This window comes from Sorex araneus, chromosome 3 (assembly GCF_027595985.1).
Source record: "Sorex araneus isolate mSorAra2 chromosome 3, mSorAra2.pri, whole genome shotgun sequence".
Taxonomy (NCBI): Eukaryota; Metazoa; Chordata; class Mammalia; order Eulipotyphla; family Soricidae; genus Sorex; species Sorex araneus.
Genome location: NC_073304.1, coordinates 217,373,923 through 217,393,915, shown reverse-complemented (window position 1 = coordinate 217,393,915; position 19,993 = coordinate 217,373,923). Strand labels below are relative to the sequence as shown.

The following is a 19,993-nucleotide window of genomic DNA, read 5'->3' as shown; positions in this document are numbered from 1 at the left end:
GGCGGCGGGAGGACGGGGAGGGGCCAGCGCGGCTCCCGGCGCCTTCTCTCCCCGGGCGCTCGGGCGAGCCGCGCCGCGCCCCGGCCGCTGCATTCCCCGGCACGGCCGCCAGAGGGCCCTCCGGCTCCCACCCGCCTTTCGCCCAGGCCCCGGGCGGGGTGACGTCACGGTGGCCGGGCGCCTTCCTGGCTCCCTACCGGCCCCGTGGGTCCCCGGGTCGGGGAGTCTCTTTGCAGACCCGCGAGGCTGGGACCTCAACGGCCACCTCCGGGCCATCCCGCGCGAGCGGGAGAAAAGCGAGTCTCGAAGCCAGGCTGCGGAGCCGGAAGCCGGAGGGACGTCCGGCCGGGCTGGGTGGGGAGCGCGGGAGCGTGCATTTGTGTGCAATCACCCCGGTTTAATAAAATGTAGGGGTCCGTTCCAGGGTAACGCGTTCAGGCGTGGGGTGGTCTTCCAAAAGCAGCTCCAGAACGTAGTGCCGAGGAAGCTCTGCCCCAGACACCGGGAGGGAGCTTTTTCACCGGCTTTTTAAAATACATCCAGGTGGGCACTGTAGTGAAAGCGGGGAGGGAATGTTGGTGTACCTAAGGACGGTCACAAAATCCCCCAGGGGAAGGGAGTTGGGCCAGAAGCACGGTGCGTGAGTATCCATCCATATATCTACAGAGAGAGAGAAAGGTGGGCACAAACTCTGAGGTACCCTGAATCAAAGCGCCGGGGTGGTGGGTCGCCTGCATGCAAAGCACACGAGCTCCAGCTCTTTGTGTCATTCATGATCCTCTGTTTAATAATATAAAAGAATCTTACAGGGGCCAGGAGAGATAGTATAGGGGTAAAATGCTTGTCTTATTGTGCAGTTATTCTGGCGCTGCCAGGAAGAGCCGCTGGCTGAGCACTGTCAGGTGTGGTCCCAAAACAAATAACACATCTTAAGAGAATATAGGTTCCCTTCCTCTCCCCTCCTTCCTTCCCTTCTCCGCTCACTTCCTTTCTTTTTGCCATACCTGGCAGCGCTCAAGGATCACGCCCGGTGGGCCCGGGGAACCGTATGGGGTGCCAGGGATGGAATGCAAGGCAAGTACCCGGCCCGCTGTACTATGTTCTGGGGCCCATTCCTGACTCTGTGCTCAGGAGCAAACCTCATTAGTGCTCAGGAGACAGTACTCGGTGTTTGGGGCCTGAATCAAATCAGCTGCATGTAACCTGAGTCAGTGCCTTACCTCCCATACTCTCTCCCGCCCAGCTGTAATGACAAATAAGAAGCTGTATGTAGAAAGAAAAAAGAAGAATGGTTGCCGGGGCTTTTCTCAAGAAGCAGGTGACGTTTGGGGTTGGAGTGATAGAACAGCGGGTAGGTTGTTTGCCTTGCATTCTGCTGACCCGGGTTCGAATCCCAGCATCCCATATGGTCCCCTGAGCACCACCAGGGGTGATTCCTGAGTGCATGAGTCAGGAGAGACCCCTGTGCATTGCTGGGTGTGACCCAAAAAGAAAAAAAAAAGAAGCAGGTGACGTTTGGTCCCGGGGTGCTCACTTCAGCATTCTCGGCCCTAGTATGAAGCACCATGAAATCTCCAGGTCTGCAGTGTCTCCTGGGCATTCCCAGCTGTGGTCCTGGAGGTCCTGGTAAACTTCCCTGTTGAACCCAGGGCTCCCTGGCACTGTATCCTTGACTCTTTGCATTGAACTGCTGCCCTGCTAGACTGAGAATACCGGAATGGACCCCAGGCCTGCATGCAACTTGGAAGAATCCCCCCCACCCCCGCCCCACAAAGAAGAAATGTTAATAAATGGCACAGTTTGAATCAATTAAAAAAAAAAAAGAAGCTGTATGTCATGAGAACTTGAAGCTGTAATGAGAATTGAGAAAGTGTGACAGGGACTGGGAAACTGAAGCTGACCCCCTAAGTTAAACAAGAGCAGGGAGGGAGAAGCATTCCTTTTATGACCCCAATCAACTGAGTTAAGGGCCCACCAGCCCACCAGATTGGTGGGAGCTCACTGGGCCTGACAGATTGATGGGAGAGCACGGGAGATGGTACCTGAAGGCTGCACCATATGGGCAAGAGATACTGACACTGTTTTCCTTTTGGGTGCCTGAAGGCTATACTATGTGGGAGCGATACATTGATTGTTTTTCTTTTGCTTATTACCTCTGTATTCCCTGTTTTACTGATATGAATATATGTAGATTGTAGCCCACTTTTATTTTATTTTATTTTATTTTATTTCATTTTATTCTTTTGCTTTTTGGGTCACACCCGGCGATGCACAGGGGTTACTCCTGGCTCTGCACTCAGGATTCACTCCTGGCGGTGCTCGGGAAACCATATGGGATGCTGGGAATTGAACCCAGGTCAGCCGAGTGCAAGGCAAACGCCCTACCTGCTGTGCTATCGCTCTAGCCCCTGTAGCCCACTTTTAGAGAATAAAAGACAGACCCTCTCAGCAAATAGGGCTCCAAATCTCTTTCTCTTCTGACTTGGGGTCCTCAGCACTGAGCTTCATATAAACTCACTATCCTCTCCTGAGCTGCCTCTCTCTGTTCATTCGCGGCTCGTGCCAGCATAGCACAGCACAGCTCCTGGTTTCTTTTTTTTTTCTCGCTTTTTGGGTCACACCTGGCAATGCACAGGGGTTACTCCTATCTCTGCACTCAGGACTCACTCCTGGCGGTGCTCGGGGGACCATATGGGATGCTGGGAATTGAACCCAGGTCAGCCGCATGTAAGGCAAATGCCCTCCCCGCTGTGATATTGCTTTAGCCCAGCCCCCGGTTTCTTAAGAGAAAAATTGAAAGATTTTTTTGTTTTTCCTTCATATTTAGGAACTTTTTTTCTCTTGTAAGTGGGAATCCCAAGTTTTAGACCAGGACAGACCTATAAAACAAGCAAGGCTGGGCCAGAGCAATAGCTGCTGCTGCTGCTCCTCCTCCTCCTCCTCCTCCTCCTCCTCCTCCTCCTCCTCCTCCTCCTCCTCCTCCTCCTCCTCCTCCTCCTCCTCCTCCTCCTCCTCCTCCTCCTCCTCCTCCTCCTCCTCCTCCTCCTCCTCCTCCTCCTCCTCCTCCTCCTCCTCCTCCTCCTCCTCCTTCTCATACAGGTGCAGATGGCATCTCTTCTTCATAATCCCGCATCTGTGACTGAGGTGGGAGAAAGGCAGGAAAAAGAAAGGCTTTTGTTGTTCATCTTAATGGACTCACTCCAGCATCATTGGGATGTCAGCTCATCTCTTTAGAAAGTTTCCATCAGAAGAGGAAAATAGTCCACTCTGTCCTTGAGCAATATACGGAGACCCTGGACGGTGCCCAGAACAGGGCAGGATGTCTTAACGCAAAGCTTTTGGCAGGTGGTCATGAATTTTTTGGTGAATGAGGAGAAACTAGCCTGGGAACAGGGGGGAGTTAGGAGGGGAGAGTCTGACTTCTGGGTCAAAAATCTTGGACAAATTATTCTATCACTGTATCACTGTAACACTGTCATCCCGTTGTTCGTGGATTTATTTGAGCGGGCACCAGTAACATTTCTATTACACTCAGCCCTGAGATTTTAGCAGCCTCTCCTCACTTGTCTTTCCCAATGATTGGAGGCTCTTCAGGGTCAGGGGAATGAGATCTATCATTACTGTTTTTGGCATATCGAATACACCACGGGTAGCTTGCCAGGCTCTGCCATGTGGGCGGGATACTCTCAGTAGCTTGCTGGGCTCTCCGAGAGGTATGTATATATCTTTTACTGTATTTGGGATATGAATATGTCACAAGGAGCTTGCCAGGCTCCCTGTGCAGGGCAATAGACTCTCGGTAGCTTGTCAGGTTCTCCAAGAGGGATAATTAGGCTATAAGCACTTCCGGGAGCTTGATTTTATAGTCTCTGAATGTTGGCTTTGATGGGATTATACAGCGGGGTAAGTTTCTGGGTGTGACTGCCTAGCTACTGGAAAATGGGGAATCTGGGTGGAAGAGGCCCAGTCCCGATCCGAGCAGCCTTGGAGATCTCGGCCCCGGGTCCTGCACACCTGGGTTCCTCTGCCGGTTCCTTCATGTGTGAGGCTCATCCGAATTATTCTATGCCTACAATTAATTTTTGTTTGTTTTTTGTTTTGGGGCCACACCAGGCAATGCTCAGGGCTTACTCCTGGCTCTGCACTCAGGGATCACCCCTGACAGGGCTCAGGGGACCATATGGGGTGCGGGGATTGAACCCGGGTCAGTCATGTACAGGGCAAATCCCTCTCTGCTGTACTGTTGTTCTGAATCTCTACACTTAAAAGTATTTTAGGTAGAAAAAATAACTTTCGTTGGCACAGGGGATCAAAACCAGGTCCTCACACGTGTGAAACCTGTGCCCTGCCACTGAGTCCCATCCCCTGCCCTAAATGATTATTTTGTTTACAGTAAATAAGCATCAGAATTATTTATTTTGAGGTGTCAACTCCCAGCTTGAAGGGCTGGAGTGACAGGGTAGCTGGGAGGATGTTTGCAGCTGACCTGGGTTTGATCCTCAGCATCCCATAAGGTACCCAAGGACCACCGGGAGTAGCCCCTGAGCATCACCATTTGGCATGGCCCACAAACAAACACACAAACAAGTGAAAACCAAACAAAATCCAGCTTGAGATAGAAGCGATACGGTATGTATGAATTAGCAGTTTGATGAAATTACCATTTCCATATTACTAGGACCACATGCCAAGTCTACCCACTGAACAGAAGGGAGGAAGAAGGTAATTACAAGTTCACTAAGGAAAGTTTTGGGTGGCTCTGATTTTGGGCTACCATTTTTATTTTGTTTTGTTTGGGGGCCACACCTGGCAGTGCCCAGGGCCTACTCCTGGCTCTCTGTTCAGGGGTCACTCCTGGAAATGCTCAGTGGGCCATGTGCAGTGGGGCATGCATGGCCTGTACTATCTCTAGCCTGTGATCTTATTTTATTTTATTTGGTCACTAGATCAAGTTTATTACCTACAGGCCCCGCAAAGCTGCTGGTGCTTGTGATCTCATTTTAGAACCTAGAATTCAAACTCTCTCTCTCTCTCTTTTTTTTAATCCCACTGAATGATACGGTATTCTGTCTGACAGTGCTCAGAGCTCAACATGGCTCTAGGGACTGGAGTCTCCTTCATCCAACACATTCACTCAGCCCCTGGAGTCCAGGGTCCAGGGTTTTATTTTCGGTTTATTTTGGTTTTTTTTTTTTTTTTTTTTTGCTTTTTTGGTCACACCTGGCGATGCACAGGGGTTACTCCTGGCTCTGCACTCAGGAATTACCCCTGGCCGTGCTCAGGGGACCATATGGGATGCTGGGATTTGAACCCGGGTCGGCCGCGTGCAAGGCAAACGCCCTACCCGCTGTGCTATCTCTCCAGCCCCTTTCGGTTTATTTTGGGGCCACATGCTGTGATGCTCAGAGAGCTTAGTCCTGGCTCTGTGCTTTAGGGAATCCCTTCTGGAAGTGCTCGGAGATTCATGTGTGATGCCAGAGATCAGGCTGGAGTTGGATGTATACCAGGTAAGAGGAAGTCCCTTAATCCCTATACTATCTAAATGGCCTCTGCAATCCACAGTATAGTTTGTTTGGGGACCACACCCAATAGTGCTCTGAGGTTGCTCCTAGCTTGCACTCAGGGGTCACTCCTGGCGGGGATTGGAGGACTATCTGGGGTGCAAGAAATTGAAATCAGGTGAGCTACATGCAAATCAGGTGCCCTACCCGTGGTGCTATTTCACCAACCCTGGAGTCTACTTTCTTTACCCTCATATTCACTCTGAGCACTTCCAACTCCAACTGGCCTTAGGATGACATTGTAGTATTCAGCTATATGTGACCTATACGTAATATGATAATGCCTTCCCCCCCTCCCCCAGTACAAATCATGAATATCCTTTTATTTTTTTCTTTTTGGGTCACACCCAGTGATGCACAGGGGTTACTCCTAGCTCTGCGCTTAGGAATTACCCCTGACGGTGCTCAGGGGACCATATGGGATGCTGGGATTCGAACCTGGGTTGGCCGCATACAAGGCAAACACCCTACCCGCTGTGCTATCGCTCCAGCCCCCCTTTTTTGCTTTTTGGGTCACACCTGGCGATGCACAGGGGTTACTCCTGGCTCTGCACTCAGGAATCACCCCTGAGTGCAGGGGGTGCTCAGAGGACCATATGGGATGCTGCGAATTGAACCCGGGTCGGCCGCATTCAAGGCAAACACCCTACCTGCTGTGCTATTGCTCCAGTCCCCCCACCCCCATGAATATCCTTTTGGTAGACCTTAAAGACAAACAAAACAACCAAAAGCACTAAAATTGTCCAAAGTGAAATCATATTTTCCGTTCATTCCAGTGAAGCTTGATTTGTGGAGGCAGAAACAAGGGGGATTGGGGTAGGGCATTAATTTAACTTTTTTTTTTTGGAGGGAAGCTGGCTAAAACTGTTCATAGTTTTGAAACCTGAACTCTTCTCCTCCATGGAGGGGAATTAAGCATCGCAGAGAGGCTCAGTTGATTGTGGAGCTGTAGGGGCAGAGGAAGGCAAAGGTTTGATCAGGTGGAAATTGGTTCTCTCAGTCCTGGGGTTTCCCTTCTCAGCATCATGGCTTTGAAATACGCTTCAGGGTTGAGGAAACAGGATGGGGCCTTGGGGAAGGCGCTGGGAGTGTTTGGAATGAACAGGTTAGGCCGTCTTGGTCAGCAACTGCAGGAGAGAGAGGCCAGCATACAGGGCGCAAAGGTGTGGCAGGGAGTCTGGGTCCCACGTGTACTCAGGGCCTGATCTCTGCACCTCCAGGCCGCTCAACCCCACTAGGGCTTCGGTCAGGGTTAGTTCATCCTCCCCAAGCGAGGACAGGAGCTCTGGCTGCAGAGGGAAGACCCCCTCTTTGTCCTCATGGAAATTGTGTCCCAATGTGGTCTCCACCTGGAAGGAAACAACAAAGAGCTGGAAAGTGCTCTTCCTCAGAGCCCACAAACCTCGCATTTGAACTTCTTTTGTGACACTGCTCACATTCTGATCCAGGCGTTCGTACAGCCCTCCTGTACGGTGCGACGCCTTTCTTTTTAGCCTCTTTTTACCGACACTGAGGATTTGCTCAGGTCTGGTGCTGTAGCTTGAGGGCAGAGAGCATGCATTATTGGCTCTCTGAGGCCTTGGCTTTCGCTCCTGGGACTGCCCCTAAAATCCTTGCTCACATCGCCTGGCTAAAAAAAAATAAACAAAACCAGAGTGGTTTTTGTCCCTTCTTCCCAGGTCGGGTTAAAAAGCCCAGGTAATCGCCCAGAAATCCACTCTGCCCCCACTGGTGATGAAACAGCACAAGGGAAGAAAGGCAGGCATGAGAAGTGGGCTAGCGCTTGTGGGGTGAGTAGGGGCCCTTAGAAGGCCCCCCCGCCCTGCAATCTGTAGCTTCTGTCCCAGGCAGGCTGGTGTCCCCCAGCTGTCCCCAGCAGTTGCTGATGTTTCTCACCAGTTTCAGCTGCACAGGTAGGATCTTTTTCTCCACAGATTTTACCAACAACTTCTGTTGGACTTCACTTAGCTCTGAAGACAAAGGCAAAAAGAGAAAGTGCCGTTTATTGCGCATGCGGAGAGATATAGAGACGTCAGAGGCACCAGAATTTTCAGGGTTTTGTTTGTTTGGTTGGTTTGGGGGTTTGGGACCACATTTGGAATTGCTCAGGGGCTACTTCTGGCTCTGCACTCAGGAATCATTCCTGGTAGTGCTCAGGGGACATATAGAATGCCAGGGAATCGAACCCGGGTCAGCCACATGCAAGGCAAATGCCCTACCCACTGTACTATTGCTCCAGCTCCAAGGAGTTTTCAGCTTTAATTTATGCATTCAGGCCTGGTCGGGAGCATGCTCTTGGCACCTTGGCTGGGTGCTAGATAAATCTCTTCACTCAAGGAATTTGCAGTCAAGTGGAAAAGACAGGGGAACACGCAATCATGATACAGGGAGAAGGGAGCCAATAGCCAAGGGGTCTACTTTGGAGTTGAGGAAGTAGGAAGTTTTTGTGTGTTTGCTTTGTATTTTTTTGGAGGGCGTGGGGTGGAGGTCCGCTTGGTGGTGCTCAGGTCCTGCTACTGAGACAGTGTTCTGAGTAGGGAAGCTTGCAGTGCTGGGATTGAACCCAGCCCTCCGGTAGACACGACATCCCTTTGAGCTATCTCCCTGGCCTGAGAGCAGAGGGATGATAGCACAGCGGGTAGGGCGTTTGCCTTGCACGCAGCCGAACTAGGTTCAATTCCTCCATCCCTCTCGGAGAGCCCGGCAGGCTATCAAGAGTATCCTGCCCTCACGGCAGAGCCTGGCAAGCTCCTTGTAGTGTATTCGATATGCCAAAAACAGCAACAAGTCTCACAATGGAGATGTTACTGGTGCCCGCTTGAGCAAATTGATGAACAACAGGACAGGACGACAAGGCTACAGTGCTAAACATTTTTTTGGGTCACATCCAGCAATGCTCACGGATAACTCCTGGCTCTGCCCTCAGGAATTACTCTTGGCAGTGCTCGGGGGAACACAGGGGAGGCCGGGGATGGAACCCAGTCAGCTGTAGGCCCCGCATGTATAGTTTTAGGGATTCTCTCAGGGATTGGTTCCCAGCCTGGCAAAGGTGTCTACAGGAAGACTTGCCGCCTGCTTACCTGTCAGAGCGCCGAGGAAGTAGAGGACAGCGCCCATGGCCTCCTTGGAGAGCAGGACGTCTCTGGGGAGGGCCTCCAGGCTCACTTCATGCCCTTTGTCTAGCGCCCCTTCGAGCTGTGGGGAAGAGGGGCAACCAAGTGCTTAGGTCCAGACTCCAGATCGGACCCCAAACAAACCCGGGGTGGAGGGTCACCTCCCTGCTGCCTTTCAAGCTCCCCAGGCCCGATGAGGACTGGGGTGTAGGCAGGTTCCTTAACTCTGTGCCTTGGACTCAACTGTTTCCAGCCTCTGCCCACAGCGGGGAGCATGTGTGGGGGTTGTGGGTATCATAGGCTAGTTTGCCCTTTCTCTAGACGGCCAAAGGGCACCGCCAGGCCAGGTGGGGGGCAGCTTCCAGGCTCCCTGGCTGCTGACTGTTGACCGAAGCACCGGCTCCCCTGTGCGCTGTGATGTGCCCCTCTCCCACGCCTCCCCCGGCTGCCCCCAGCCTCACCGTCTGCTCCAGGTCCTGCAGCTCCTGCTTCTTCCCCAGGAGTTTGCTGAGGGAGCTGAGCAGGGAGCCTCTCCCGGCCGCGCTCAGCTTCTGCACCTCCTGGCATTCTCTCCGCACCTCTTCTTGGAGCGTCTTGAAGTCCTCGTGGGCCTCCCCTGTGGGGACCGGAAGGGTGGCAAATGACACTCCCTCTGACACCCCTACGCCCCCTCTCTGATTCACGCTCCAGGCCCCGTGCTCTGCTCCCAGCCTGGGCCTAGCCTCTCCTTTCTGTTTTTGGCTTTGGCGGCGGGTGTGTGTGTGTGTGTGTGTGTGTGTGTGTGTGTGTGTGTGTGTGTGAGACACCCGGCAGTGCTCAGGGCTTATTCCCGACTGTGCTCAGGGATCACTCCTGGCGGTGCTCAGGGAACCATATAGGTGACAGGGATCGAACCTGGGTCAACCTCATGCAAGGCAAGTGCTGGACTATCTCTCTGGCCCCCTGGCCTCTCCCCTTGGCCAAGGAAGGAGGCTCTGAAGTTCCCCTCAGGCCCTGACTTGGTGGGCGGGAGGGTCGGTGTGAAGAGGGGGCCCAGCACCCAGAGTGCCCTCTCAGCCCCCACCCCGGGTGAACCACCCACTTCCCTTACGCTGAGACTGGCTCAAAGTGGGGAGTAAAAGTCCTTTCTCCATCGCAGGTGTTAGCTGCCCCAGAGGAGGGTCCTGGGAACTGGTGGGATGGCTCCAGAGTGTGGGTCTCTCTCGGGGTGTGGATGGATCTGGGAGAGCCAGAACCTTGCCCCCCCGCTGCAGGCACCCCTCCCCCCTGCCCATGGCTTTGGAGAGAGTGGCTTTCTGGAAATAAACTCAGTTCTTATTGCTTCCTGCCCTCGTGCTTCTCCAGGTGCCTTTAGACCAGCAACCCTCCCCTAAGTACTTACCCACATCTGATGCCTGGATAACTGAGGAAGGAAAAGAAAGCACAGTAAACAGGTTGTCCTCTAGGGGGCAGCACCCAGGCAACGCAGCACAGCTGGGGGGTCCCTGTCTCCCGCGCACCCCCATGCGCCTAAAGGAGACTTGACCCCGAGCACAGAAGGGCTCAGGAGAGAAGCGAGTACGAGGGGAGAAAGGGCCCCGGGTTGGACCACAGTTGCCCTGATGCCATGGTTACCCCACCCCTGTCCGCTCCTGTGTGGTGGAGGTGCCCATGGGTTTGTGACAAGTGACCGCTGCAAAGGGCTTTGAGGACAAATGCATGACCCCCACGGGCCTCACGTCCACAGACATTCCCCTCCCACTGCCTCTTCCCAGGTGACGGCACTTTCTGCCACGTTTCCCGACAGTCGCCCTGTGGCCAGCCGTCCCCTGCAGCAGCGAAGGGAAAGGCCAACGTGGGAAAATTCTGAGTCAAGAGCGTGGTAGTGACGTGAAAGGGACACTTACGGGTGATCTTCTCCTCGTCCGGCCTGTCTGCAGACAGAAACAGGCACACGGGTCAGCAGGGAGCCCTCGGGGCCCTCGACCCGGAGGTCAGCACGGGGCCCCGAGTGCCCTCCTACCTGTGGGGCGCTTGCAGGGCAGCTTGCTCAGCAATTATTATTGTTATTATTTTTATCTGGGTTTTTGGTCTCTCCCTGGCATGCTCAAGGCTTCTTCCTAGCACTAATCAGGGATTGCTCCTGGCAGGGCTCGGGGGAACTTTATGCAGTGCCAGGGATCAACCCCGAACTGGCTGTGTGCAAGATAAGCTCCTTACCCGCTGTCCTATCGTGCCCATCAGCGGTCATTTCAAAATCCCACGGAGGTGATGGCAGCTCAGCGCCCGCATGGTCTGGGAACGCACACCGGTTTCCCGTCTCACTCCTGTTCCCGGTGCTCCCCCCCCCCCCTCGCCCCCCGCACCTCTGTCTCCCTGGGGCAGTAGTTTTATGCTCTGTCTGTCATTCCCCACGCCAGAGGTTGGTCTTTTCAGGAACTTGGGAAATGGCATCTGGAGTTCTTTGGGGGACCACGCTGAAGTCTACTCGAGGGCACAGAGTTTCAGCAGCTAGTGTCAGTGAGGGAAAAAGGACGTGGGGAGCCAGGAAGCAAGGTCACCTACCTCCGGGCGGGAAGGTTTGCATGTTATCGTTGTAGATGTGTGGAATATCTGCAAGGGGCGAAAAGGGGAGCTGGAGGACTCGTAACAGCTGTACCCGCTTTTCCTTCTCTAATGTTGAGTCTCTGGGCTCTGCTGAGGCCGAGTATCCGCCCTCAAATGCCTCACTCAATCTCCTTCATGGTTCTCCTCCCGAAAATTGTTCTAAAACTAGTCCTTCCTTCCTTCTTTCCTTCCTTCCTTCCTTCCTTCCTTCCTTCCTTCCTTCCTTCCTTCCTTCCTTCCTTCCTTCCTTCCTTCCTTTTTCTCTTTCCCTTTCTTCCTTCTTTTCTTCCTTCCCTTCTCTCCCTTCCTTCCTTTTCTTCCCTCTCTTCTTCCCCCTCCTCTCCTTTCTTTCCTTCTTTCTTTCCTTCTTTCTTTCTTTCTTTCTTTCTTTCTTTCTTTCTTTCTTTCTTTCTTTCTTTCTTTCTTTCTTTCTTTCCTTCCTTCCTTCCTTCCTTCCTTCCTTCCTTCCTTCCTTCCTTCCTTCCTTCCTTCTTTCTTTCTTTCTTTCTTTCTTTCTTTCTTTCTTTCTTTCTTTCTTTCTTTCTTTCTTTCTTTCTTTCTTTCTTTCTTCCTTGGCAGTGCTCAGGGCTGCCTCTGCACTCAGGACTCACTCCTGCTGAGCTTGGAGGACCATAAAGGATGCCAGGGAACAGACCTGGGTCGGTCATATGCCAGGCAAGCACCCTTCCCTCTGTACTGTTGGGCCCCTAGCTAGTGAACTTCTCTGCCCTGCATTCTAGTTGCATTGCCCACGCCTGTTTGCTCCCCAGCCACGTGTTTTCTGAGCAGAGAGCTCCTGCTTGCCCAAATCTGAGCCCCCCCAGCCGACCCCCATCCCTCCTGGACTTTACACAGAGTGGGACACACAGGATACCCTGGGAGCCTGGGAGTCCTCACTCTCCAGTGCTCTCCTGCAGGTGACCACAATGCTCTCATCTATCACTGGTTTCCTGGCATTGCCACAAGTAGGGGGGGACCTGGATGCCCTGGTTTCTGCACAGCTAACTCTGGTGTTGAGGGGAAGATACGCCGGTCTCTGCTCACCCCATTCATCTTTGCCTTTGACCATCAGCTGTCTCACTCGGAAGGCCAGGATACAGCCCTTGGGGATGGTGATAGCCTCCTTGTGGTTGATGGACCCCTAGGATTAGAGAAGGGGGGTGGGTGAATCTGCAGAGATCTGAAGGGTCAGACATTGAGAAATGGAGAGGGACGGGAGGGTAAGTGGAGGGCCAGGCCAGAGTGCCTGGGGAAGAGACAAAACGTCAGGATTATAGGATTATAATAGTGCCTCTTATCATATGCCCAGCCCAGGCTCTGGGGAGCAAACTTCAAAGTGCTTCTGTGCTGATCATCTCCCTAAAGATCTGTCACATCTCTTCCTGGGTGGCCAGACACCTGAAGGAACTAGGCAGACCTGCTCCATCACCACCAACCTGAGCATCCCAGTCCCACCTGAGAGCTTCCTTCCAGGCCCTGGTCCCTTCTTCCTCTTTGCCATCTGTTCCATACTCACCTCCTTCAGGAAGTCTTCCATGACTAACCCTTCCACTTGCAACTCACCCCTTGACTATTTTAAGCCAGCAGATGTAGGTGTGGAGACCATTACTTAATGGCATTGGATTTTCCAAGCCTGAGTTCTCGGGCCTGTGTTTCCAAGACTTTGTCTGTCCTCCATGAGTTGGGAACTTCCTGAGTGCAAGGATCTCTTTCTTTTACACCAGGAATGCTAACAGCAACAGTCCATCACTGAGTTTCCTCTCTGATAACTCGCTGCAGCATCGGGCACAGGGATCCACCATGGTGGACCTCACTGACCCGAGGGGTCTGGCTGGCCTGGGTTCTGTTTCGGTTTTGAGGCCCTACCATTGTGGGGCTTGGGGGCTGTTCTGGGCGGTGCCAGGGAACCATGCGGTGCCAGGGTTGGAACCCAGGTGTCCCACATGTGCCCAGCAGATTGACCTATCTCTCTCTGAAGAGCAGCTGGGAATGGACTCTGCAGTCTCCTAGGTGGGCCCTGAGGGGCAAGATTAATTCGACCTCAGGAGAGGTGTGAACTCATTCGTGAACCTGTATGTGTCAAACCTGTAATCCCAAGGGCGCGAAGAACGGGAGGGAGAAGGCCCCCTCGGCCTTGCCGGCTCTCTCCAGGGTGACCTCCTGCACCGTCTCCACCACCTCCATCACCACGTAGAGGTTCTCGCCTCGGCTCCGCACCTCCTTCAGGAACGGGTGCTCAGCTGTCAGCTTCCTGGCAGGACAGATGGGGGCAGTGGTCAGAGCTTCTCCCCCCACCCCCCGCCTTCTTACTTCGCCCATCTCCAGGGAAGCGCACGCAGGGCTCAGGGTGGGGTGGCGGAGGAAGACGGGTGCTTTCTGGGGCTGCAGGAATAGTACAGCGGGTAGGGCGTTTGTCTTGCACGCGGCCAACCCGGGTTCGATTCCCAGCATCCCATATGGTCCCCTGAGCACTGCCAGGAGTAATTCCTGAGTGCATGAGCCAGGAGTAACCCCTGTGCATTGCCCGTGTGACCCAAAAATTAAAAAAAATGGGTGCTTTCTTCCTCCTGTACCTTCATCTTTCAGTCCTGCTCACGTTTGCCGGGCATGGCCACCCCTCTCCTCTGGTGCTATGGATGTCTGTGGGCGCTACACTTGTTGCTGATTCTTTACACAGAGAAACGGGCACAGGTCCAGGGTGTTTTTGCTCTCAAATGATCAAACAGAACAGCTTCTTCCTTTGGCTTCATCAGAAACTATCTCAAATGATATGCCCAGATCTATTGTGTGTGTGTTTGTGTGTTTGTGTGTGTGTGTGTGTGTGTTTTGCTTTGGCTTTTGGGTCATAGCCAGCAGTTCTCCAGCACTACTCCTGCTCCTTATCTCCTGGTGGTGCTTGCGGGGACCATGTGGTGCCGGGGACCAAACCTGGGCCTTCTGCATGCACAGCATGTGCCTAGTCTATTGAGGCATCTCTCTGTCCCACCCCCAACCCTACCCTTTGACTTCCTCACCACTCACTCCTAAATTCTTCTTTTTTTTCTCTTTTTGGGTCGGAGCGATAGCACAGTGGGTAGGGTGTTTGCCTTGCATGAGGCCAACCCGGGTTTGGTTCCTCTGCCCCTTTCGGAGAGCCCGGCAAGCTACTGAGAGTATCTCGCCCGCACAGCAGAGCCTGGCAAGCTACACGTGGCGTATCCGATATGCCAAAAACAGTAACAACAAGTCTCACAATGGAGATGTTATTGGTGCCACTCGAGCAAATTGATGAGCAACTGGATGACAGTGACAGCTTTTTGGGTCACACCCAGCCATGCACAGTGGTTACTCCTGGCTCTGCACTCAGGAATTACTCCCAGCGGTGCTCGAGGGATCATATGGGATGCTGGGAATTGAACCGGTTGGCTGCGTGCAAAGCAAATGCCCTACCCGCTGTGCTATCTCTCCAGCCCCCCTAAATTCTTTATAATTATTTTTGGTGGGGAGGGTCTAGATCATATCCATCAATGCTCAGGTGTTACTCCTGGCTCTGCACTCAGGAATTACTCCTGGCAGTGCTTGAGGGACCATATAGGATTCTGGGGATTGAACCTTAGTGGCCGTGTGCAAGGCAAACGCCTTCCCCTCTGTACTACTGCTGCAGCCCTCTTTATAATCTTTTTATTAATTTATTTTTTGTGGGATTTATTTTTTGGGGGGGTCACACATGGTGGTGCTTGGGACTTACTCCTGGCTCAGTGCTCAGGGGTCACTCCTGGCAGGGCTCAGGGCACCCTATGTGGTGTCAAGGATAGAATTCTTTATAATCTGGCTCCCCCGAAATCAAAATAATGTCAGAACTCAGAGTCCCTTATTCTCCTGGCCTCTGCTCAGCCCGTGGCTTTTTGGCTCTCGCTGCGCTGCATCCTGCTGCTGACTCCTCCCCTCTGTCCTGGCCAGACCCCCCACGACACTGCCAGAGGCTCTGCCGGAGCCTTCGGGACAGTGGCCCCTCCTTGACCTGCCGCCCGGCTGCTCCATGGCCGGGGACTGCCCGATGTCTCCCAACCAAACCGGTTCTGTGGGCCTCACAGGTGGTGAGTTTCTTACCCACATGCCAGTCTCAGAGGCATCTCCAGCCCTGCGGAGAATTTCTGCCCCTCCTTTGAGCACAGACAGGAGCCCCCCTCGACAGCTGGGTGAAGCCGTCCTCCCTTCTCCAGCCTGAGTCCCTCTGACCTGCCCCAAATGTAAATGACCCCCTCTGGTCCATGCCGGGGTCCAGGTGCCCTGCCCCAGGTGGCAAGTTCTTGGACAGAGAGGTCCATGCATGATGCCCTGCAGGGTCCAGGCCCCACAGGGTCCAGGCCCCGTAGGTGCTGACGTGGGCGACGTGCTCAGCACCCCAGCCCTTTCCCCCGCCTCCCAGACTCAGCCCTCTTCCAACCACTACTTAACGACTGTGAGACTCAGTGCCCTGGCAAGCCAGACATCTGAGGTGCCCGGCATCAGCATGGCATGTGCCACACCCAGTAGCACTGAGGCAGCTTCCTGGAGGGCAGCCTGCAGTGTGTGGGTGGCCCGTGAACACTGCCTTCAGGGGGGCCCCCAGCTGGGGCTGGCCACAGGAGCAGCTGAAGCTCCCCCCTTTCTAACTGCATGTCATCGAGTGTAAGAGGGGAACGACAGAGTTTCATTCATTCAGTCCCTTTCTCCTTTTCAGAGTCAGGGAGCAAACCCAGGGATACACACACACACACACACACACACACACACACACACATACACACGCGCGCGCGTGCGCGCGCACGCACACACGCACGCACGCACATGCACACACGTGCACACACACACACACACAGTGATTCCATCACTTTTTAGGACAGAAAACGGAAGTCCCAGAAGTAACAGTAAGTGAGTGGGAACACACAGAACACACAGGCAATGTGTGTGAGGAATTGTGTGCAGGAATGTGTGTGAGTGTATGTGTGCATGTGTATGTATGCCTGTGTGTGAGAGCGCATGTGTGGCTGTGTGCAAGTGTGTATGTCTGTGAGTCTGTCTGAATGTGTGTGAGTGTCCATGTGTGAATGTATGCTTGTATGTGTGAGTGTTATGTGTGCACATGTGTGACTGCATGTATGTGCATGTGTGTGACTGCATGTGAATGCATGTGTGTGTTGTGTGAGTGTGTATGTATGTGAGGTAGGGATGGGTAGTTATGGAAGGACGGGAGAAGCAGGCAGGAAGTGCCTGAACGTGCCCGTCTGTAAGAGCTGCCCAGTGGGGACCACACAGGTGACAGTCGCTGCAGCCCCCGAGCCCCAGCCTGCCCTCACCTTTCCTGCTGCATGGTCTCCAGGGCCTTGGGGGACACGCTGAGCGTCTGTACCTCCAGGGTGCTGTTGCGGGACACCCCCGCAGTCCCCGACACCTTCACCGTCTTTGGCACATCCACATCTCCCTCCACTCGGGCATCCAGCATGTTCTTAAAGCCAAATTTCCCGGAGTCCATGGGGTCTGCAGGAGGGGGCAGATAAAGGCGTCCAGGCTGAGAGGCCCCATCCGAGCTTGTTGTCGGTTTTTGGTTTGTCGTTTGGCCACACCTGGCAGCGTCAGGGGAGACTCCTGAGCTCTGTACTCGGGGCGGGGACCATCTGGGATTCCAGGGATTGGACCCAGGTCAGCCACATGGAAGGCCAGTGTCCTGCCTGCTGGACTACCTTCCCAGCTCCAGGGTGGGGGATCTTCCCCCTGACGCTGGGGCACAGGCTGGGCCCCCAGTGCTATTGCGCTCAGCACTGCTCAGGGGACCACATGGACCCTGTGCGTGCCAGGCGTATGCTCCGGCCCCGGGGGCATCTTTCCCGCCCCCAATCCCAACCCTGAGCTCCTAAGGAGGAACTGGGACACCCGACACCTTCCTTGCTGGGCCCTGGGCGCTTTGGGGTTCTGTGTGCGGGCGGGCACCGCCCCAAGTGAGGCTGACCTGAGGGCGAGCAGCCGGGCTTCAGCACATCCAGGAGGGTGTAGTCGGTGCGGACGTAGCGGGCCCCCCCAGAAGAGTGTACTCTTCCTCTTCCTCAGCACCAGGCAGAACGGGTGGAAGCGCTGGAAGTCGATGAGGCTGTCGAGAGGCGTCAGGTCCCCTCGAGGGTTCAGCTGTCTGGCCAGGGCCCGGGTGACATTTTCAAACAAGGTCATGGCGTCTGGCAGGAGAAGATGGGAGGGACACGTCAGGAGACCAGGAGGTGGCGCGGCCCCGAGGGGCGAGAGGTGGGAGGCTCCGGGTGGGGAGGACGGGCGCCCCTACAAGGGGCCTGGATTCTCCGTGGTGGGGAGCTGGCCCCGAGCCGAGCGCCCTCTCTTTGGCAGAGGCTGCTCCTCACTCCACACCTACCACACCCACCTCCTCAGCCTTGGTGCCAGGCCGGGCCTGTCATTAGCCCTGAAGTGTGGCTCTTTCCACCTAGCTGTGCCAGGAGCCAAGGCGCGGGATGGCAGGGCAGGGGCGGCCAGTGGGAGCAGGCGCTGTGGGTGAAGGACCCGGCTCTGCCCCCCTACTCAGCGCTGGTGCCTCACTCCGGGGTCCTAAGCGGATAACCCACTTCTCCCAGGCACCGCGCAGGGCACCCAGACTTTCCCAGGCTCCTTGCCTTTGCCCCCCGCTAAACGCTCCTCTCAACCGAAAGGATGCTGCCCGTCCACTAAGACTGCAGTCGGGGCCAGTCTGCAGAGGCCCCGGCCGCCTCCCGGCAGGCCGCTCCGCCCTGGGTCCTTCTGGAACACCTGCCTCTCCAGGTTGTTGGGATCCGCTCCCTCACGCCCTGGCCTAGTTGAGTGGGGCCTCCCCGAGGGCAGGAAATGGTCTGAGTCATCTCGGCAGCCCCAGCTGCTGGCCCAGCGTCTGGCTTGGAGAATGTTCAAGGCACGAATGAATGAATGAATGAATGAATGAGTAAATGAGTGGACCAATGAATGGGCCCTGGGAGATAGATGCCAGGCAGAGAGTGCCCCAGGGTGTGGGGGCTGCTTGAAACTAGGGCACAGTCTTGGGTCTCTCTGGCTTTGCGGTTCAAGCCCAGGTGCCCTGCTGGGCAGCTAGCTGGCACTGCTCAGTGCCACCCCGAGAGTGGCAGAGGCCCGGGAAGCTGCCGGAGTCCACTCCCCTGACCTGCCCGCATGCAGCTGTCTGGGGCTCCTGCCCACCCTGAGTGCCCGGGCCCCTTCACCCCTCTGCGCTCGAGGACCGGGGTGGGGGACAGGGCAGCCCAGGAAGGGCTCAGGGGCCCAAGTCCACTTCTCCCGTCCCAAGGCCCACTAGGATGCCGCCCGGGGGGCTCCAGGGAAGTCCAGGCCCTTCCTTGCCTCTTCATCCCGAGACCCTCCCCCGCCCCCGCCCCATCACTAAGCTCTTACCTGGAGCGGGGCTGGGATGTGTCTGGCAGCTGGTCCGGCTCGACCGTGACTGTCCGGCCCGGGACCGTGCCTGCTTTATGCCTCGCTCAGGCAGGGATGCGCCCGAGACCCCACCCGCCCAGCACCTCCTCCTGCTCCCTACCGGAAGAACAGCATCAACCTGTTCCCGTGGCCCTGCCCGCCTGGGCACTGACCTCCCCGGGGCTGAGGGGGTGGCTGGGTTGCGGCCAGGCAGGTGCCAGCGTGGGAGGGGGAGCCCAGACGGACGCAGGTGGCGGCTGGAGGGGACAGAGGCGGGGAGCTGGGGGCGTGGGGGGAGGGGAGCTGGGGGCGGTCTGCTGCTCCGTCGGCCTGGGGCTCAGCGTGGGCCCAGCCCGGAGAGCTTGCGTGTTGCTCATCCCAGCAGGGCTGGCAGCACAGCCGGCAGCTTTCTTCCTCCTCGTGTTTATGTTGCTGCACGTGCCGTCCGCGGCACCCCCGAGGCACACGTCTGTGGAGGCACAGGAGGAGGCTTCACCTTTGTTTCCTGTTCAGCGTCTCCGCTCTGTGTGGAATATTGTGCGTGCACACACACATACAAACACACACACACAGACATACGTGGACATCCAGACACGGACACACACAAACAGTCATGAACTCATACAGACGCAGAAGGATGCCGATACAGACATGCACTCAGACATATACAGACAGACATGGACACACACAAACAGATACACACAAACACAAACTCACACAGTCACAGACACACCTAGATACACAGACACAGAGACACACGTGGACATAAACACATCACACACACACCCAGAAACACATAGATACAGTTACATAGCTACACAGAGACAGACATAGTCACACAGACGCACGTGAAGATACACAGATACACAGATACACCCAGAGTCATATTCAGAGACGCATGAAGACATACAATTACACAGACACACAGACACACACAGAAAGAAAGAAAGACATACAGACACACAGACATACACAGGCATAGACAGACACACACACATAGAAAGACGGACATTCAAAGACACATAGACACGCACAGGCACAGACAGACAGAGAGACACACATAAACACCGGCACAGATAAACACACAGACACACATGGTGACACAGAGATAGAGACATACACAGACACACACAGGCACAGACAGACAGATGTACAAAGACACACATAGGCACACACAGAAAGAGACAGAGTCACAGAGACACACATATAGCCAGAGACATATAGACACACACGGGCACAGATAGACAGAGACACACAGACATACACAATCACACACAGACACACATAGGCACAGACATACAAGTACACACACAC

General features: G+C 54.8%; 1 protein-coding gene across 1 annotated transcript; it reads right to left on the bottom strand.

Moving 5' to 3' along the window:
- Positions 1-6,667: 6,667 nt before the first annotated feature.
- Positions 6,668-17,443, bottom strand: GSDMA (gasdermin A). Its single transcript, XM_004608935.2, is given in 12 exon segments — positions 6,668-6,910; positions 7,458-7,531; positions 8,642-8,756; positions 9,136-9,290; positions 10,056-10,076; positions 10,561-10,587; positions 11,219-11,266; positions 12,305-12,401; positions 13,346-13,511; positions 16,579-16,759; positions 17,229-17,295; positions 17,297-17,443. Coding segments are annotated over 12 exon segments (1,341 nt in total).
- Between the last annotated feature and the right edge of the window lie 2,550 nt (positions 17,444-19,993).